Source organism: Triticum aestivum, chromosome 6D (assembly GCF_018294505.1).
Source record: "Triticum aestivum cultivar Chinese Spring chromosome 6D, IWGSC CS RefSeq v2.1, whole genome shotgun sequence".
Taxonomy (NCBI): domain Eukaryota; kingdom Viridiplantae; phylum Streptophyta; class Magnoliopsida; order Poales; family Poaceae; genus Triticum; species Triticum aestivum.
Genome location: NC_057811.1, coordinates 25,838,368 through 25,856,935, shown reverse-complemented (window position 1 = coordinate 25,856,935; position 18,568 = coordinate 25,838,368). Strand labels below are relative to the sequence as shown.

The following is an 18,568-nucleotide window of genomic DNA, read 5'->3' as shown; positions in this document are numbered from 1 at the left end:
TTTCAATGTGAAATTCCTGTTACAAACAAAATAATTAAATGAAACGAATAAGCGGCAGGTGTGGATTTCAATGATAAGTTATCATACATGAAAAAAAGTTATATACCTTAGAGCGACTACCAAATTCAAGCGTAAGTCTCTGTAGAATTGGTGAGTGCTGGAGAAAGTAAACTAATCCACTGAAGCTAGCAGTCATACACCAGTCACCGAGCAACAATGTTTTTAGCTTGCTAAACATAGGGGACCATTTTACATCATTTCTGAAGATCTGGGCGAAGCCAAAAAAAAGAGCAATTGAAACTCTTCAAGTATATGATTTAGTAATACTAAAATGAATACAAGCATTCCAGAAAGTTCCAAATTTTTTAGTACTATGCACAAACAGATAAAGCGATTTATACCCTAGACCAGATTTTATAACCATTTGGTTTACACCGAAACAAATTACATTAAGCCGCACAATTTAACTATCACACAAATTCACATGACTCCTAGATTAATCAGAATCATATGCTTTTGCATAGTAAACGTAAGTACCAAGTAGCATTACATACATACTATATGCATAATGCCTCTCATGAACAAATTATAGGGGTTATCTTCATATAGAAACATGACGGCAGCCCTTGCATTTCAGGCATCCTGCATCCAGAGCAAACAGCTGGCTAGGTTTGCAAACCACTTTTTGCTGCCTCTTTTTGTCCTTCATTTTTTGTTTTACAGTTGTTTTGGGGTTCTGGGTTTGATGTATGTTCAAGAAAAAATGGTGTGATGAGCCTTCTTGGCATTTTTCTTCTGTTACAAAATGGTGTATGTTCAAGAAAAAAATAGAAAAAATGATTAAATAGAGTGAGTAGGTGTCGAACATGCAACACACACTACAAACCAGTTTAATGTGCTCTGATTGACTAAAACGCTGATGCAAATGTGAAAAGCAAACAACAAAAGGAGTCAACAAAACAACAAGCATATCATTGGAAAAGGAGCGAAAGCATACCATAGTCTTGCGATTTATCAGCTCTAAATGCGTAGCGCCTGATAAACCTTTGAGAAGCACACAACCATCTAATCCATAGCACTCTGTACATGATTCAAGACGACAATCCTCGTTAGAACTATTTTTACAATTATCGCTGCAGTCAGGTCCAGTGTCGATATATGCCGCTACCAATGATGGCAGGCTCTTGAGCAGAGGAGTCCGCCAAAAATAGTGTGCCAGTTCCAAGGTAACCAGACCTGGTGCAGATATAAGAGACCGGGGATCCACATAGTTAATGTTGATGTGGCAAGTAGTTAATGAATAGTGAGGCAAATAAAGTAACATAATATGTTACCATCACATGGCGCTTCCCAATGCAAAATGTGTCTACAAGACAATAAATGAAAATATGTACTGTTACTACACCTATGACACTTCCTACTATAAAGGTAGTAACATAGAGTAGTAACATGCATATGTTACTACTCTATAAGTTACTCCCCACTATGACTAGCCTAATGGGGAGTAACTTAGACTAGTAGTAACATGCATATATTATTAGACTAGCCACAGTAGGGAGTAACTTAGACTAGTACATGCATATGTTACTAGTCTATATTACTACCTCTACAATGGGGAGTAACATATGTGTGGTGTCATGTAACAATTCATTTATTAGGTTATAGACTTATCTTACCTTGGTATGTGTGATGTTACTTATAGTACTAGTAACTAGCTATGTTACTACATGCCTCTCTTTCTTCATTAATTGCTTGACACATCATCTATTTTATCTAGATATGTGTGATGTTACCATCTATGTTACTCCCACTGTGGGTAGTCTTATAGCATCTCTAGCACACCCCTTAAAATGCACCAACCCGCAAAATACCACCCGTTTACGGTTTTTTGGCAAAAAAGTGGCCTGATTAGACACCGTATCGGCCCGTGACCTATAAAAAAATTTGCGGGTGGAAAATCTTCGCCCTCAACCTTTAGATTCACGGGGTGGGAGGCCGACCCGAGCTTGACCCCTATCGGCTGCGAGATTTGGTGGGAGGGACATTTCCGCGCGGCTGTTCCTGCTTCCGCTTCCCTCCGCCTGCTACGGAGCACCTTCCCCGACTTCCCTCCACCGCCAACCACCTCCCTCTGCCCGCTCTGGAGCACCTTCCCCGGCTCCCCTTGGCCACCAAGGAAGCCTCTCAACCATCAGTCGTCACCGTGGATGTCATCCACGCGACAATCCCTTCGGCAGATCTTGTCGCCGGCCATGTCGCACCTGTGACCGTTCAAGGCTCCACCGCGCCACCCCGCAGGTGGCAGGGCAACGTTGTCGTCCAGCGAGACGCTCTCACAGCCACCGCCAGAAGGCACGCGCGCCCGCCGGCCCCACCGCCTCCGATGCGAATTCGGTCGGGCACCCGCCGGCGAAAAGGGGGAAGGTTTCCGGTGCGAAACGCAAGAAGCTCGCCGGAAGACCTACCCCGCCAACACCTCGCCCGATTGCCCCGACAAGAACTACCCCGAGGATGCCCGCCGACGACGTTGTTGCCGCCGCCCTTGAGGTGTTCGATAGAATGGGCGCAAGGTATGATGCTTCGATTTCTTCCACTTCTTTCACTTTTCTCCATTGCGCGTGTTCTTGACTTGTCGAGCGAAATTGTAGCGCCGGTTTGCATGATGGACTGCCGACTTCATGCAAATGTTGGACGACAACACCGTCGACATCGATCAAGCCCCGATCGGTGATTATGGTTACAATGAGATGGATGGTGGCGTGTGATAACCCACAAGTATAGGGGATCGGAACAGTTTTCGAGGGTAGAGTATTCAACCCAAATTTATTGATTCGACACAAGGGGAGCCAAAGAATATTCTCAAGTATGAGCAGTTGAGTTGTCAATTCAACCACACCTGGATAACTTAGTATCTGCAGCAAAGTATTTAGTAGCAAAGTAATATGATAGTAGTGGTAACGGTAACAAAAGTAACGGTAGCAAAAGTAATATTTTTGGTGTTTTGTAGTGATTGTAACAGTAGCAACGGAAAAGTAAATAAGCGAAGAACAATATGTGAAAAGCTCGTAGGGATTGGATCGGTGATGGAGAATTATGCCGGATGCGGTTCATCATGTAACAATCATAACATAGGGTGACACAGAACTAGCTCCAATTCGTCAATGTAATGTAGGCATGTATTCCGAATATAGTCATACGTGCTTATGGAAAAGAACTTGCATGACATCTTTTGTCCTACCCTCCCGTGGCAGCGGGGTCCTAATGGAAACTAAGGGATATTAAGGCCTCCTTTTAATAGAGTACCGGACCAAAGCATTAACACATAGTGAATACATGAACTCCTCAAACTACGGTCTTCACCGGGAGTGGTCCCGATTATTGTCACTTCGGGGTTGCCGGATCATAACACATAGTAGGTGACTATTGACTTGCAAGATAGGATCAAGAACTCACATATATTCATGAAAACATAATAGGTTCAGATCTGAAATCATGGCACTCGGGCCCTAGTGACAAGCATTAAGCATAGCAAAGTCATAGCAACATCAATCTCAGAACATAGTGGATACTAGGGATCAAACCCTAACAAAACTAACTCGATTACATGATAAATCTCATCCAACCCATCACCGTCCAGCAAGCCTACGATGGAGTTACTCATGCACGGCGGTGAGCATCATGAAATTGGTGATGGAGGATGGTTGATGATGACGATGGCGACGAATTCCCCTCTCCGGAGCCCCAAACGGACTCCAGATCAGCCCTCCCGAGAGGTTTTAGGGCTTGGCGGCGGCTCCGTATCGTAAAATGCGATGAATCCGTCTCTCTGATTTTTTTCTCCCCGAAAGCAAATATATAGAGTTGGAGTTGAGGTCGGAGGAGCTCCAGGGAGCCCACAAGGTAGGGGCGCGCCCTAGGGGGGAGGGCGCGCCCTCCACCCTCGTGGCCAGGGTGTGGGCCCCCTAGTCTTCATCTTTTGCAAGGATTTATTATTATTTCCAAATAGACGTTCCGTGGAGTTTCAGGTCATTCCAAGAACTTTTGTTTGTGCACATAGATAACACCATGGAAAGTTTGCTGAAAACAGCGTCAGTCAGGGTTAGTTCCATTCAAATCATGCAAGTTAGAGTCCAAAACAAGGGAAAAAGTGTTTGGAAAAGTAGATACGACGGAGACGTATCAGCGTGCACGGTCACGGTGAGGAAGAAGATGATGTGGAGGAGGTTGATGAGGGGGTGTTCGACGAAGCGCAAGTAAAATCACGCGCAAGATCGAAGAACTACACGCCATTGGAAGATAATGTCTTGATCAAGGCTTGGGAATCAGTTTCTCTTGATGCGTGCACCATCACTGACCAAACTGCCAAGCATTATTGGCAAAGAATAGAGGATCAATACCTCCGCACAATGGCAATGTATCCCAACAGGACGCTACGCACCTTTCGGCCACTCCAAGGTCGTTGGGACATGATCAAGCCAATTTGTAGCCGTTGGGCTGCTTGCTTGACGCAAGTGCGCAATGCACCTCCAAGTGGTACCGTTGAAGCCGATTATGTGAGTTTGTTTTCATGTCCCAAGTTGTGCAAATCTTTTGTAGCCGTCGGAGTGGTTGCATAATTGACATTATTTTCATTTTGTAGGACAAAATTGCGCAAGAAAGGTACAAGGACATGGAAGCTTCCAGTAAAAGGGCATTTCAACTAGAGCATTGTTGGGAACTTCTTAAAGATAGCGAGAAGTGGAAGGTGATTGACAAAGAATCCCCACCGAAGAGAGGTGCACTCTGAAGGAAATATGCCCTAGAGGCAATAATAAAGTTATTATTTATTTCCTCATATCATGATAAATGCTTATTATTCATGCTAGAATTGTATTAACCGGAAACATAATGCATGTGTGAATACATAGACAAACATAGTGTCACTAGTATGCCTCTACTTGACTAGCTCATTGATCAAAGATGGTTGAGTTTCCTAGCCATGGACATGAGTTGTCATTTGATTAACGGGGTCACATCATTAGGAGAATGATGTGATTGACTTGACCCATTTCGTTAGCTTAGCACTTGATCGTTTAGTTTACTGCTATTGCTTTCTCCATGACTTATACATGTTCCTATGACTATGAGATTATGCAACTCCTGAATACCGGAGGAACACTTTGTGTGCTACCAAACTTCACAACGTAACTGGATGATTATAAAGGTGCTCTATAGGTGTCTCCGATGGTGTTCATAGAGTTGGCATAGATCGAGATTAGGATTTGTCACTCCGATTGTCGGACAGGTATCTCTGGGCCCTCTCGGTAATGCACATCACTATAAGCCTTGCAAGCAATGTGACTAATGAGTTAGTTGCGGGATGATGCATTACGGAACGAGTAAAGAGACTTGCCGGTAACGGGATGATCGAATCTCGGGCAAGTAACATACCGATGACAAAGGGAACAACGTATGTTGTTATGTGGTTTGACCGATAAAGATCTTCGTAGAATATGTAGGAACCAATATGAGCATCCAGGTTCCGCTATTGGTTATTGACCGGAGACATGTCTCGGTCATGTCTACATAGTTCTTCAACCCGTAGGGTCCGCACGCTTAAAGTTCTGTGACAATTGGTATTATGAGTTTTTGTGTTTTGATGTACCGAAGGTAGTTCGGAGTCCCGGATATGATCACGGACATGACGAGGAGTCTCGAAATGGTCGAGACATAAAGATCGATATATTGGACGACTATGTTCGGACACCGGAAGTGTTTCAGGAGGTTTCAGACATATACCGGAGTACCGGGGGGGTTACCGGACCCCCCCGGGGAGTGTAATGGGCCTATTGGGCCTTAGTGGAGAAGAGGAGGGGCGGCCAAGGCAGGCCGCGCGCCCCCTCCCCCTCTAGTCCGAATTGGACAAGGGGGGGGGGGCGCCCCCCTTTCCTTCCTCCTCTCTCCTTCCCTTCCCCCTTCTCCTACTCCTACTAGGAAAGAAGGAGTCCTACTCCCGGTGGGAGTAGGACTCCCCCCTTGGCGCGCCCACCTCCTTGGCCGGCCGCCTCCCCCCTAGCTCCTTTATATACGGGGGCAGGGGGCACCCCAAGACACAACAATTGATCATTGATCTCTTAGCCGTGTGCGGTGCCCCCCCTCCACCAAAATCCACCTCAGTCATATCGTAGCGGTGCTTAGGCGAAGCCCTGCGTCGGTAACTTCATCAACACCGTCACCACACCGTCGTGCTGATGAAGCTCTTCCCCGAAGCTCTACTGGATCGTGAGTTCGCGGGACGTCACCGAGCTGAACGTGTGCTGAATGCGGAGGTGTCGTATGTTCGGTACTGAGGGTCGGTCGATCGTGAAGACGTACGACTACATCAACCGCGTTGTCATAACGCTTCCGCTTACGGTCTACGAGGGTACGTAGACGATACTCTCGCCTCTCGTTGCTATGCATCACCATGATCTTGCGTGTGCGTAGGAATTTTTTTGAAATTACTACGTTCCCCAACACACTCACCAAGATGGATGATGATGATGAAGATGATGATGGCCCAAGAAACAAGAACAAGCCCGATGGAAACAAGAAGGCCAAGGACAAGATCAAGAGGGAAGCGGAGGCATGAAGCTTGCGGGACAAGCTAGATCACATGATCAAGTCCAATGAGGAATTGGTGATCAAGACATTGAAGGCAAAGAAGGAGTTGGCCGAGAAGAAGGCTCAAGAGAAGCAAGAGAAGTGGCAATTACTCAAGGAGGAGACCACGCACAAGGCCGCCATTGAGCAGAGAAGAGCCATGGCCAAGGAGAAAAGCCATGGCCAAGCTCCTTCAAGAGGAGAACAACATCATGACGATGAATAGAAATAATATGGATGAGCTCACCAAAGAATGGCATGACATAGCAAGGTTGGAGATCTTGGCACTAGTAGAAAAAGGGCCTTTAGTCCCGGTTCATAAGGTCGTTACTAAAGCCTCCCCCTTTAGTCCCGGTTCTTACACGAACCGGGACTAAAGGCCGTCCACGTGGCCTTAGCCTGGAGCTCCACCTTTAGTCAAATTTTTTTTGAAATTTTTTTGATTTTCAAATTTCTGAATTATTTTAACCTCTAATCTCTAATCACCCCTCATCACTGCTCAATTTAACCTCTAGTCTCTAATCACCCCTCATCATTCCAAATCATCTAACTTCCCGGACGGTCACCCATCCTCTCACTACTCCAGCCTGAGCACGCTTAACTTCCGGATTCTATTCACCCTCGTTTCCAAGTCTGCACTTGTTGTTTTCCTGACAATAGTAAGATGTCAATCCTATTAACCCTCAGGAATTTAGCTTGAGCATGAAGTCACACATTTCACTGTTTGAGTTTGAAACTATTGTTCTAAAAAACAATTATTATTTAGTAACACTAATATTTCTTGAATAAGTAGTTTGACCATAGTTTGACCACAGTTTGACCAAAATTCAAAAAAACTGAAATAATTATTTAGTAACACTAATATTTCTTGAATAATTAGTTTGACTATTGTTTGACCACAGTTTGACCAGATTTGACCAAAATTCAAAAAAACTGAAATAATTATTTAGTAACACTAATATTCTTGAATAATTATTTAGTAACACTAATACTTCTTGAATAAGTAGTTTGACCATAGTTTGATCACAGAATTTGAGGATTTTAAAAATTTGCAAATATGCCGTAGGCGGTCAAAATCGGATGCGGATTTTTGTGCTGAACATTTTGATATATTATACATTTTTTTCTGACATCGTATGCAAAAGTTATAGCCGTTTTACATTTTCCCTACACTTTTTGCAAAACATGTCCAAATTTAAGTTTTTAAATTTTCCTAACTAGTACATGTAGTAACATAACTACATATGGAAGGATTTTAATTTTTGAAGTTTTTATCATTTTCTTTTGCTTTTTACAAAACTGAAAAGGCGATCGGGGGGGGGGGGGGGGTAGAGTTTGAAAATGAGCCCTTTAGTCCCGGTTTGGGACACGAACCGGGACTAAAGGGCATGGCACCCTTTAGTCCCGGTTTGAGACACGAACCGGGACTAAAGGGTGCCATGCCCTTTAGTCCCGGTTCGTGGTCTTTAGTCCCGGTTTGAGACACGAACCGGGACTAAAGGGTGCCATGCCCTTTAGTCCCGGTTCGTGTCTCAAACCGGGACTAAAGGGCTCAGGTGAACCGGGACTAATGCCTTAGCCGCACGAACCGGGACCAATGCTCACATTAGTCCCGATTCGTGACTGAACCGGGACTATTGTTAATATTGCCCTGTGACCAAAGCCCTGTTTTCTACTAGTGTGGAGAGGAGGATACTAACCGCGAGAGGCCATGCGGTGCCAAGGTTTGGTGGTGGTTCGGCAACTGGTGGTGGCAATGGTGGCGGTGAAGATTTGATCTTGTGATGATGATGGATGCACCGTCTTGTGGGTTGTGGCGCGAAAACTATGTTCAAATGTCGCCAAAACTGTCTTTGAATTCTTGAAATTTGTATTTTATTTGTCAAAATCGCAGTCAATTGCATTGTGTGGTTTTACGGTTTGAGGGCCGAAAGCTTCAGCACCGCTCGGGTTTGCGGGCTCTGTTCCTCGCGCTGAAGATTTCGGCCTTTAAACGCGTTTTTCTCGGCCCTTATCCGCGGTTTAAGGGGTCTTCTAGAGATACTCTTAGTCTATGTTACTACTCATCATGTCTCCACACATATTCCATTCACTTTCAATACTTTGTTGTTCCACTTATCATCCATCAACTATGTGTCTTAATCTTGTAACTAGCAAGACGAGGGGATTGTCAACCCCCTTGCCAAGTTGGGTGCAAGATTTTATTTTGTTTGTATGCAGGTGATGCTTATCTTGTTAGCTTGTAGACTCCTACTGGTTCGATTAAACCTCGGTTCTTAACTAAAGAAAAATGTATTCTGCTGTTGTGGTACATCACCTTTCTTCTTCGGGGAAATCCAACAACTCCTACGGGAGTAATAGCCGCCGCCATGTCGGCAATGAGGCGGGCCTCGGCCACCTTCATCCTCTCCTTTCCACTGCGGACACTTCGGTCCCTATAGCGCTAATACTTTGACGAACCAGAAATGGGAAGGTTAACGGACCACGAGGATCTAGCCTTGACGAATCCGAGTGCCTGTTGCGCTGACACAATGGATTCACATCAGACAGATCCCGTCGTCGGTTAGACGCAGTCCTCCCGGGAGTGGCGGAGCGCAATGCGGACGGCAATTGCCTCCTCGAACCCACAAGGGTCCACACCCAGTCGACGGATTGGGAGTGGTCGGAGTAAGATGCGTTGCCCGCCATGTCATAGAAGGCCGGAGAGCACCAAACAGGAGCTTGGGGGCAAATCGGAGTGGCTAGGGTTTTGTTGGGCAAGCGGGATGGGGTCAAATGTATGCGGGGTTGAGTGGGCCAATGTGGACCGGATCTGACATGGCGGACGTGCCTGTCCCTCTCGGGCTCCCCATATCTTCCCTAAATTTGGGGTGGATATGAAGGGTGCCGGTTAGCCCGGGTGTTTGAGGCCGATTGAGGCGCTCATCTGGGTCTTTCTTTTGGCCGGGTTGTCCATCCAGGCGTTTGAGACGGGTTTTGAGGCGCCCGACAGTAGATGCTCTAACAAGAGATGGGAGGGCTGCTACCAAGATCCAACAGACAACTGTGAAAGTTATATCGCATGTATGTTTCATCGCGGCCGGTCATAGTGAGAACTAACTTAGACTAGTAACATGCATATGTTACTGGTCTATGTTACTACATTTACAGTGTGTGTATCATGTAAGCCTTTATTCATTTAAAGATAAATCTATTTTACATTGGCGTGCGTTATGTTACGGTAAGATATTATGTTATCACAAACACTTCTTTTCTCATTAACTACTTACCATATGCGTAAACTTATTTTGGAATGCGTATGTTACTATTTATGTTACTCCCACTATGACCAGGCTAAGGTGAAGAAAGCGCACGTGTTAGCGCTATAATCGCGTGAGAAAAGGGTAATGAACTACAACGGCCGGCCTGCCCCGTGTCATTGGATCGAGCGACATTCAACTCTCCAACGCCTGTCACGTATCCCCTCTCAACCTGACCGACAGGACTGCTCGCCTCGCTCCCTTATCCTTTTCTCAAGTCGTCTCTAACCTCTCATTTCTCAAGCTGGTTCCCTACTCTCCTCGCGGTCTCTTCATCTCCACACCCATATTCGCGGCGCGGTCTCCAAGGAAGATGGTGTTGCATCATACATCTGTCGACGTTGGAAATGACGACTACAGAAACGTGTGTCGCTAAATGTTGCGGTGCTGCTACCGCGACAGGCAAACGAGTTATGACGACGGTGACCACGAGCTGCACGTTTTGCCGGAACCGGCGAATATGGGTGTTGCAACTGGCGATGGATGAGGCTACTACCGACACCATTTTTTTGCTTCAACCATTCATGATCAGGTGCGCCCAAGCGACGGCAGCGACATCGTTTTATTACAACCATCGTTGTATTTTGGTAGCACCAAATTTTTTTGGCTACATCCATTTACGACTTAGTTGCAGCCCCCGACAGTGAGACGAACGTTTTGGCTGCAACCATGTGGGATTGTTGCTGCTACTGTTGACCCTTTCATGCTACATCCTTTCTTCACGATCGCCGGTGAGCTGCAACTGGTTCTCGGCGAGCTATAACCTCGACCAGCAAGGCGCGACGGCGACCATGCAATGCTACAACCGTACAATCGGGGTGCTACAACCACAATTCATTTTTGCTCGAACCATTTGCCGCAAGGAGCGCGACGGTTAACCCAGCGAGGTCATCCGCGCCGGGGGTCGTCAGGGTTTTATTTTTTTGTGCATAAGCCGGAAAAAAATCTATGTTTTTATGTAGTCCAGAAATATATAAGCACCCAATGACGGTGTTGCCCTTCCGTTGTCTACTTGGTTAAGCACTTCCCTTGCGCGTCTCGCGCTGGCCTGTGCCAAAACCCCAGATCGATCCAGAGAAGAAGCCACGTCTCCCTGGGGTTAGGGTTCCACGGCAAGAGCAAGCAAGTCGCGAGACTCGACGCTGAATTGCAGGTGCATCAGGGCCAGGCTTCTTCGCCGCTGTGCTGATCTCCTCCTTCGCCATCCCTGTTCGTTCGTGCGGAAGAAGGGAAGCAAAGGTTGGTGTTCGTCGGATCATCTTATCGCCGCCACCAGCCCACAGGCAGTTCGACAGAATGCTTCACGCCAGCACGGCCGGGAAATCGTCGAATTCGAAGTCCAGCGGGGATGACCGGATCAGCGACCTGCCGGACGACATCCTGCACCATGTCCTTGGCTTCCTGCGGGCCGATCAGGCGGTGCGCACCTGCCTGCTCGCTCGCCGCTGGCGCCACCTTTGGAAATTGATGCGTTGTCTCCGCATCAACGACATGGGGAGCTGGAGGAAGAGCACCGACGTCTTTCGTAACAGGTTCATCAACTGCCTGCTGCTCTTCCGAGACCCTGGCTCGACTCTAGACGAGGTTGAGATCGTGTATAATTATTCAGAAGAATATCGCCATTTTAACAACGGTGGTCCTCCTTGGGTCGACATTTGGATTCAACATGCTTTGTCAAGCCAAGCTCAGGTGCTCACTGTCAAGCTCCCCGAGAGGGCGTACTTCTTTTTGTGTCTGTATGGCCCTCTCATATCCCAGTATTTGAGAAGATTAGGGATTTCTGATGTGACGTTGAAAAGTAGCTTCCTAGATTTTTCAAGCTGTTCGGAATTGGTGGATCTAAACATAAAAGACTGCACCTTAGATGCTCGTAGGATCTTGTCCCAGTCTTTAAAGCATTTGAGCATCAGTGGATGTGCTTTCGCACCTAATGGTAGCCGGATTCGTATTTCTGTACCAAATCTCGTTTCGCTGCAACTCATAAAAATTGCAGGTAGAACGCCATTGCTCGAAAGCATGCCATCACTAGAAACTGCAGTTGTCAGGCCTTGCAACATATCTGGGGATAACTGTCATAATGGTGTTCTTGGGGAGTTTTGTGGTATTTGTCAAGGTTGCTGTGGTAATGATGGCCACAATGATGGTTGCATACTTTTTGAAGGTCTTTCTCATGCTAAAAACTTGGAGTTGATACAAACTTATCCACAAATGGTAAGCTTACACATACTTCCATCTTAATTTTTAATCCAAAAGTGTTCTACAGTTTGCTAATTATGACATATGTTGACATTGTATATGTCCTTTCTCTAGGTATGAATTTTAAATGATTATCCAAAGATCCTTAACTGTAACTGCTTTGCACTTTGTTCAGTTTATTTTCAGAAGGGATTTGACATGGTGCCCTATATTTAGTAATCTAAAGACATTGTTGATGAACCAGTGGTGTGTGCAACCTGACTTCAGTGGACTAGTTTGTATGCTTGAGCATTCACCGGTTCTTGAGAATCTGACACTTCAATTGTGTAAGGTATATGTTTTTCAAGTGGACAGTTGCAGACTTACTTTAAAGTTTTCATTTACGATTGATGGATGTTGGTGAAACATTCTTGTTGCAGCAAGGAATACGTAAATGTGCATCGGAAGTGGAAGAAAATCCTGGTTTATTGGAAAAACCACCTACTATTTCAGGATACCTGAAGATTATCAAAGTCAAATGTGAAGTGATTTGCAAAGTTTTGAATTTCTTGAGTACATTTGGCCTAGAAATTGCTATTCAAAGGACTAACGGATAGTCAGAGAAAATGTAGGTTAACTTGTGACTTTCTTTCTGGTTTTGATATACAGTTTAGTTGTATAGAAAGCCTTTATATAATGGGTGTACCTAACACAATATAATCTCTTTTGTAGCGTTCACTGCTGCTATGAAACTAACAGTTAATTGGTGTTTTCTTGAAACATCAACTGTATAATAATTAATCGATCTTTGATTTGACTTCATGATAGTACAATAAGTGAAATATTTCATATTAAGTGCATGCATGGTAGTGAACTGAATCCCCCAGTTGCAGTAGTTTGGTTTCGTGTTCAAGTCTCCTCCAATAAGTGAACAAGTTTCTTTCTCCGGATAGATAACCCCTCATCTGAAGTTTCTTTGTTTTTTAGATACTTGTACATGATCCAGTTTCAAGAGGTGGCGAGGAACCCTATCGATGGATTACCATTCCATGAGCATTCAGGAATGAAATTCTGAAAGTGTGTTGCTGTCTTTCTTCTGCGGGCATCTTATAATTTGCAACTCAAATCTATTGAGATGTCTGGACCGATTATTTTGCTTAGTGTAATTTTGTTAAAAAGAAACAAAAGTGCCGATGCACAGTGCATGTCTACAATAGTTTGTTGAAGAACTGGAATGCTTTCTATATAGAAGAAAGAAGAAAGAACATGCTTCCTTGTACGTGTCACTGCGTAGAGTGTACATGGGTTACTCGTGACCGCTCGCACACCATGGGCATGTACGTACGCCCCTGATGTTAAGCCAAAAACTCGCTGCAAAGCTCAGCGGCGTGACTGTGTTCGTCGCCCCCTGCTCGGGTCTATATATACATGTCGTCCGGTTCCGGGCGAATCGCCGCTAGGAGATATGTAAGCCGGTGTGGGAAGATATCCCATGCTCCCACACACTGCATGCTCCCATGATACAAATTTTCAGAAAACAAATTTAGATGTTTCAAGAAATTCTGAAAAAAAAAAATCGTGAGTGTTCCCCTTCCAGTGGCCGATTTTCTCGCCATGCCTACTTCGCAGGAGGGAGCTGCCACGGCTGTCGAGGCATGTGTCGTGACCGCTGATGGTTATGCCACGGCTGCTCAGCACGCCCATCGGGCCGTTGCGAATCTGGGCAACGTCCTCAACATCCTGCAAGGGCTGCGGAGTGACATTCTTGATGAGCCGCCTATGGGTCGCATCGGATACTTCTTCGGCTACGTCGACAACGCGGTTTGTCAGATCTTTCTCGCCTTCCCGATCGAGTCTGAAATCAAGAACCGCAAGAACCTAGTCAATCGCCTTCTCTTGCTCACGTGCTTGCTGCTCGCTTCGACGTACAGCCGGAGACGACGCCGCAGCCAGAGACTGATCGCCTGCTGCTATGCTTCGTCCGATCGAACTTTTTGACACGATAACTACAACTTCTAAACCTTGATGTGATTGACATTGACTTGCATAGCCATCTGAAGCTGCCGTGGAGTTAATTTTCGTTCAGCGTGCATATTGATTCCATCTACAAAACAGTTTTGGTGAGATAGATAGAGTTGCTTAATAGACACTGTGACATTGTTGGAGGTGTTGTCTTGCTTGCTATGTGAGAGGAGAACCCCATGGATTCGGTTGTACATGTGAGTGTCATGGATAGATGTTGATCGTCATCTTCAGTTCTGCTTTTTTTTTCGAAAAGGGGGTATGCGCCAGCCAATCTTCAGTTCGGCTGAGATGACTGAGATTGTTAGCTATTGGTTGGTTGCGTGTTGCGCCGCTATACATGCATGTGTTGGTGAGACAACTAGTCTGCAGCATCCATGGTTTGGCTAATTGGGTCGATTGCTAGCTATGTGATTGTTGTGAAATGGTTCGACCGTCTATCTTGTTAAAAGCATATCTATCTGCAGTTTCGATGATAGCCAGCGTTGATCATATGCTTATATTGACCGGTGCCTCAATATGTTCGGTACAAGAAAACGGTAGTTTATTATGCACCGCTAGACGAAACTACTCATGGGTAGGAAATTAAATATAGGGAAGGATATCCAACCAAATGATTATTGGTTAGGTTGTCTTGGCTGTATGATACATTTGCTCAACGCATGTGTTTTCTGTAGTAAATAGAAATTGATTAGAAAGGTCATCTTTTGCAGCCTCAAACATGCATATGAACCATAGTTTTAAATAGCAGGCAATGGTAAATAGCGTCGGTCCTCCAAATCAGTTATAGTAAAGGTATGGCCGAGCTATGGCTGGCTACTTCATAACATAATCGAAAAATTATACCGGAATACCATCTAGCATCTAGCAGCACCATGCTCAAACCGTTATAGGGGGGCTATAGATGAGCTATATAGCCAGCTATTTAAACCTTTGCTATGGACCAACTTTGTTAATCAAATTGTCTGATATATTATGCTTAAAGTGGTCACATAATATATAGTGCGTAGTGACCAAGGTTGTACATATCTTAATTAAAAACTTGTAGGCCATATCCATTTCCAAAGTGTCTTCTATTTTCCTCCAATCCTGCGTTGATATACCTCGTTTTCTACTAATGTGCTCTGTTTCTCCAGGGAAAATGTATGCCTCAATTGCTTGTACATCACCTGAGAAGGCCGAGCATATATGTCTTCAAGATAAGGATGGCAGGTTACATCAGGCTAATATTTTTTTGGAGCTCAAATCATCTTGGATTGACTGTAACTCTTGTGCTCTAGATACCAGGGAGCTTCGGAAAAATTATACTCAATCCAAACAGAGACATAGACTGCATTTGGCACTGAAGTCGATTATGATATAGTTTATCAATTTTTAGTTATTATTCACTATTTATTTATTGATTTTTTTTTACTTTCATGGGTCTCTTCGGTAGCCGGAGCGGCGGCTCTGGACAGTGGGCACGGCAGCATCGTTCCGACGGGTGTCGCTGCGCGGGTGCTTGTGTGTCGTTTCGGCCGTGTGGGCGGCGAGGTGGCTCACTCCGGGAGCGTCCGCCATGCGGGTGTGATCGTTGCTGCCACTCCGTCTGTTTCGGGGTCGTTTGCATCTCTCCTTGGTCGGCCATGGCTGAGGACCTGATTGGTGGGGGTCTAGTCCCGAGCGAAAGCTTTGCCCGACCATGTCGGTGCCGGTGATGGCGACACTCGTGCGCGCGGTTTTCCTCCTTGGAGGTGTCTTCGTAGGTGGCCCCATTCACCATGGGCTCTGGGTGAAAACCCTTGGTATGGCAAGTTCCAAACCAGGCGGTGGTGGCGATGTGTCGGCATATCCTTCTTGGAGGCTCCGTCAAGTGAGCAAGGTCCTCTGCTACTGGTCGCGAGGGTGAGCTTTGTAGATGGCGGCTTCTTCTCGTCATGTGTCGAGTCCATGGATCGACGGTGGTGCTCTTGCGAGGAGCGTGGTTTGGCGAGGCGGTTGTGCTCGAAGACCTCCCTTTGGTGATCCGCGCCAGTCTTCATTCGCGCTCTAGGGTGGTGAGAATTCCATCGTCCGACGGTGCGGCACCCTTCGAGCCGAGGCGGGGAGCTGGGGGCTCCTTCTGACAATGGAACAGGATGGCGCTGGTTTGTTGGGCACCCAGGCGATGGCAGTGCCATAGCCCCTCTGTCGGCTGATCCCCTTTCGAGCCAGCTCCGTTCGCAGCATTGGTGCTTCGGGCATGGATGAGGGCTCCAGTGTCTCATTTTATTACCTGTTTGAGCTGTGTTGCTGCTCCCAGACATCCATGTATCATGTCGGAGCTTTTATTTCACTTCTATTTATTGCGTTGTGTTGTATCGTTGTTTGGACTTCTTGCCCAATTGAACAGAGAAAGCTTGTCCTCTTTGGACGGCTAGTTGTTTCTTGGACAATCTGGAAAACTAGAAGCAACAATTCCCAATGATCTTGCTTCACTAAATTTTGATTACGTAGGCATCTAGTGTCTTGTGTGCTTCTACGGAAGTAACTACTTCGAAGAAAAATGGACGAAGGAGCGCGGATGCCGAGAGTGGTGATTGTGGAAGCTTAGATACGAAGTTAGCATTTGGTGTCGTTCATGAGAAGAATTGCAAGATGAACTTCGCTACTTTTCAATGCAAAGAAAAGAGAGTACTTTTATTCTACTGACAATGTTCTAAAGAGGGGCTTCTATGCTTGTGCTTTGGCGTTGAAATAAGTTTAGCATGGATTGTGGTGTAGTTTTTGTTTACGTCGTGTCTGCTGAACACAGTATGAATTTACTTCACAATTGCTCTAGTGGGAATCCAGGATGCCCCTTGCCTCGAAAAGATACTATAGTTGTGCATGTTGCTTCATTTTTATGATATTTTCATGAGAAGGACTAATCGTGTGTGTTTTGTTGTAATGGTGATGTAGGAGGTTTTACAAGTTTATATGATTGCTTTTCTTTTGCAGAAGTTTATATGGTTGTTAGTTGCTAGAATTGTTGTAGATACGAGAGAGTAATGACATTATGTTTGTAAGAGTACAAGATATTCTAGTATGTTACCATGGGATTTGTTGACAATATAAGGGCCTTTACCACGTTTGTTGGTGATACTAAGAATGGAATGCACGTATGGAAATTGTAAGTCAATCCCCGAACACAAAATTGTGCACCGACCATCCTCAAACATTATAAAGGGATTTCTACCTATTCTGGTGACGCAAATTTTGTAAATAAACTAGATAATTGACCATAAATATTCTAGTAGTTTAGCCCATGATTTACCTACCCATATAAGTTTGACTATGTAAAAAAAGGATTTATTTGGTAACCATTTATTGGCTTGCCAAAGAAAAAATTACTTGGTAAGTACTCCCTCCGTAAACAAATATAAGAGCCTTTAAGGGAGTAGTAAATAAGAGGTTGGCCTGTTGAGGCGGGTTTTAGGGAAAACCCGATGGAAGAAAAGCAAGTGGTCGGTGAAATAAATAAAACGGAAAGAGGGGTGGGAGAGGGGTTGACGTATCTAAGGTTGGACGAATGATGAGCGACCACCGGTATCTTACAATTTTTTTAAGTAGGGCAGATCTTTGATAAAGAAAACAACATTTTATTCGATAGGTAATAAATGAAAGACAGACAGTTGAGGCGATTGTTAGAGAAAATTGATGAAAAAATTAAGATAAAATGAAAAATTGGATGGAGAGAAATGATGACGTACCTACTAAAGTTGAACAACATTGAGCCTTGAATAGACTTTACTCACTTCGATATCTTTTTTTGCGGAAGACTTTACTCACTTCGATTAATAATACTTGTAGCTTAAATGGATGTATCTAGCACTAAAATACGTCTAGATATTTCGTTCAAGTGACAAGTAATATAGATCAGAGGAAGTATATTATTTTTAAGAGTAGAGAGGAGAGAAGAGAGAAGAGAAAGTGGACTTACATAGCAGAAGAGGACTTTTAGAGATAACGTGTTCTGTATGGAGATTCACACTGGCCTTGAAATGTTGCATGTGTGCCTTTAAGAGGATGATTTTCTATTACCATATGAAAATCCAAGTTCGAACACATAATTGGATGGGAGCTCTAAAAAGAACAAAATCAACATTGAATAGTGTTGAACTGTAACAGCACTATTCGTTGCTGAATTATATTTTTCATAGCTTGCATTCCGGCTGTAATTTGTTTCAACTTGAAATTTTGCATGACAATATAATATCATTTTTTTTAGATTTTTTTGAAACAGTTTTACTAAAGCACATCTAGATGTGACATAAGTATTGCACAGCTAAGGGCATGGACAATGAAAGCAAAAAAAGACAGAAGTATTGCACATCTAAGGGCATGAACAATGGAAGGGAAAAAAGACGGGTGCTCCATCAAACACGTAGGCGTGGGAGAATTGAGACTATTGCTCACATGTGTTCAGTCCAATGGTGGCTATTGTGGTGCTG

At 44.8% G+C, this 18,568-nt stretch overlaps 1 protein-coding gene across 1 annotated transcript; it reads left to right on the top strand.

Annotated features, from left to right (window-relative positions):
- Positions 1-10,947: 10,947 nt before the first annotated feature.
- Positions 10,948-13,313, top strand: LOC123140877 (MEIOTIC F-BOX protein MOF-like). Its single transcript, XM_044560142.1, has 4 exons — positions 10,948-12,131; positions 12,292-12,447; positions 12,536-12,723; positions 13,083-13,313. The coding sequence occupies exons 1-3, from the start codon at positions 11,217-11,219 to the stop codon at positions 12,710-12,712; spliced, it is 1,248 nt and encodes a 415-aa protein (XP_044416077.1). The 5' UTR covers positions 10,948-11,216; the 3' UTR covers positions 12,713-12,723; positions 13,083-13,313.
- The last annotated feature ends 5,255 nt before the right edge of the window (positions 13,314-18,568 follow it).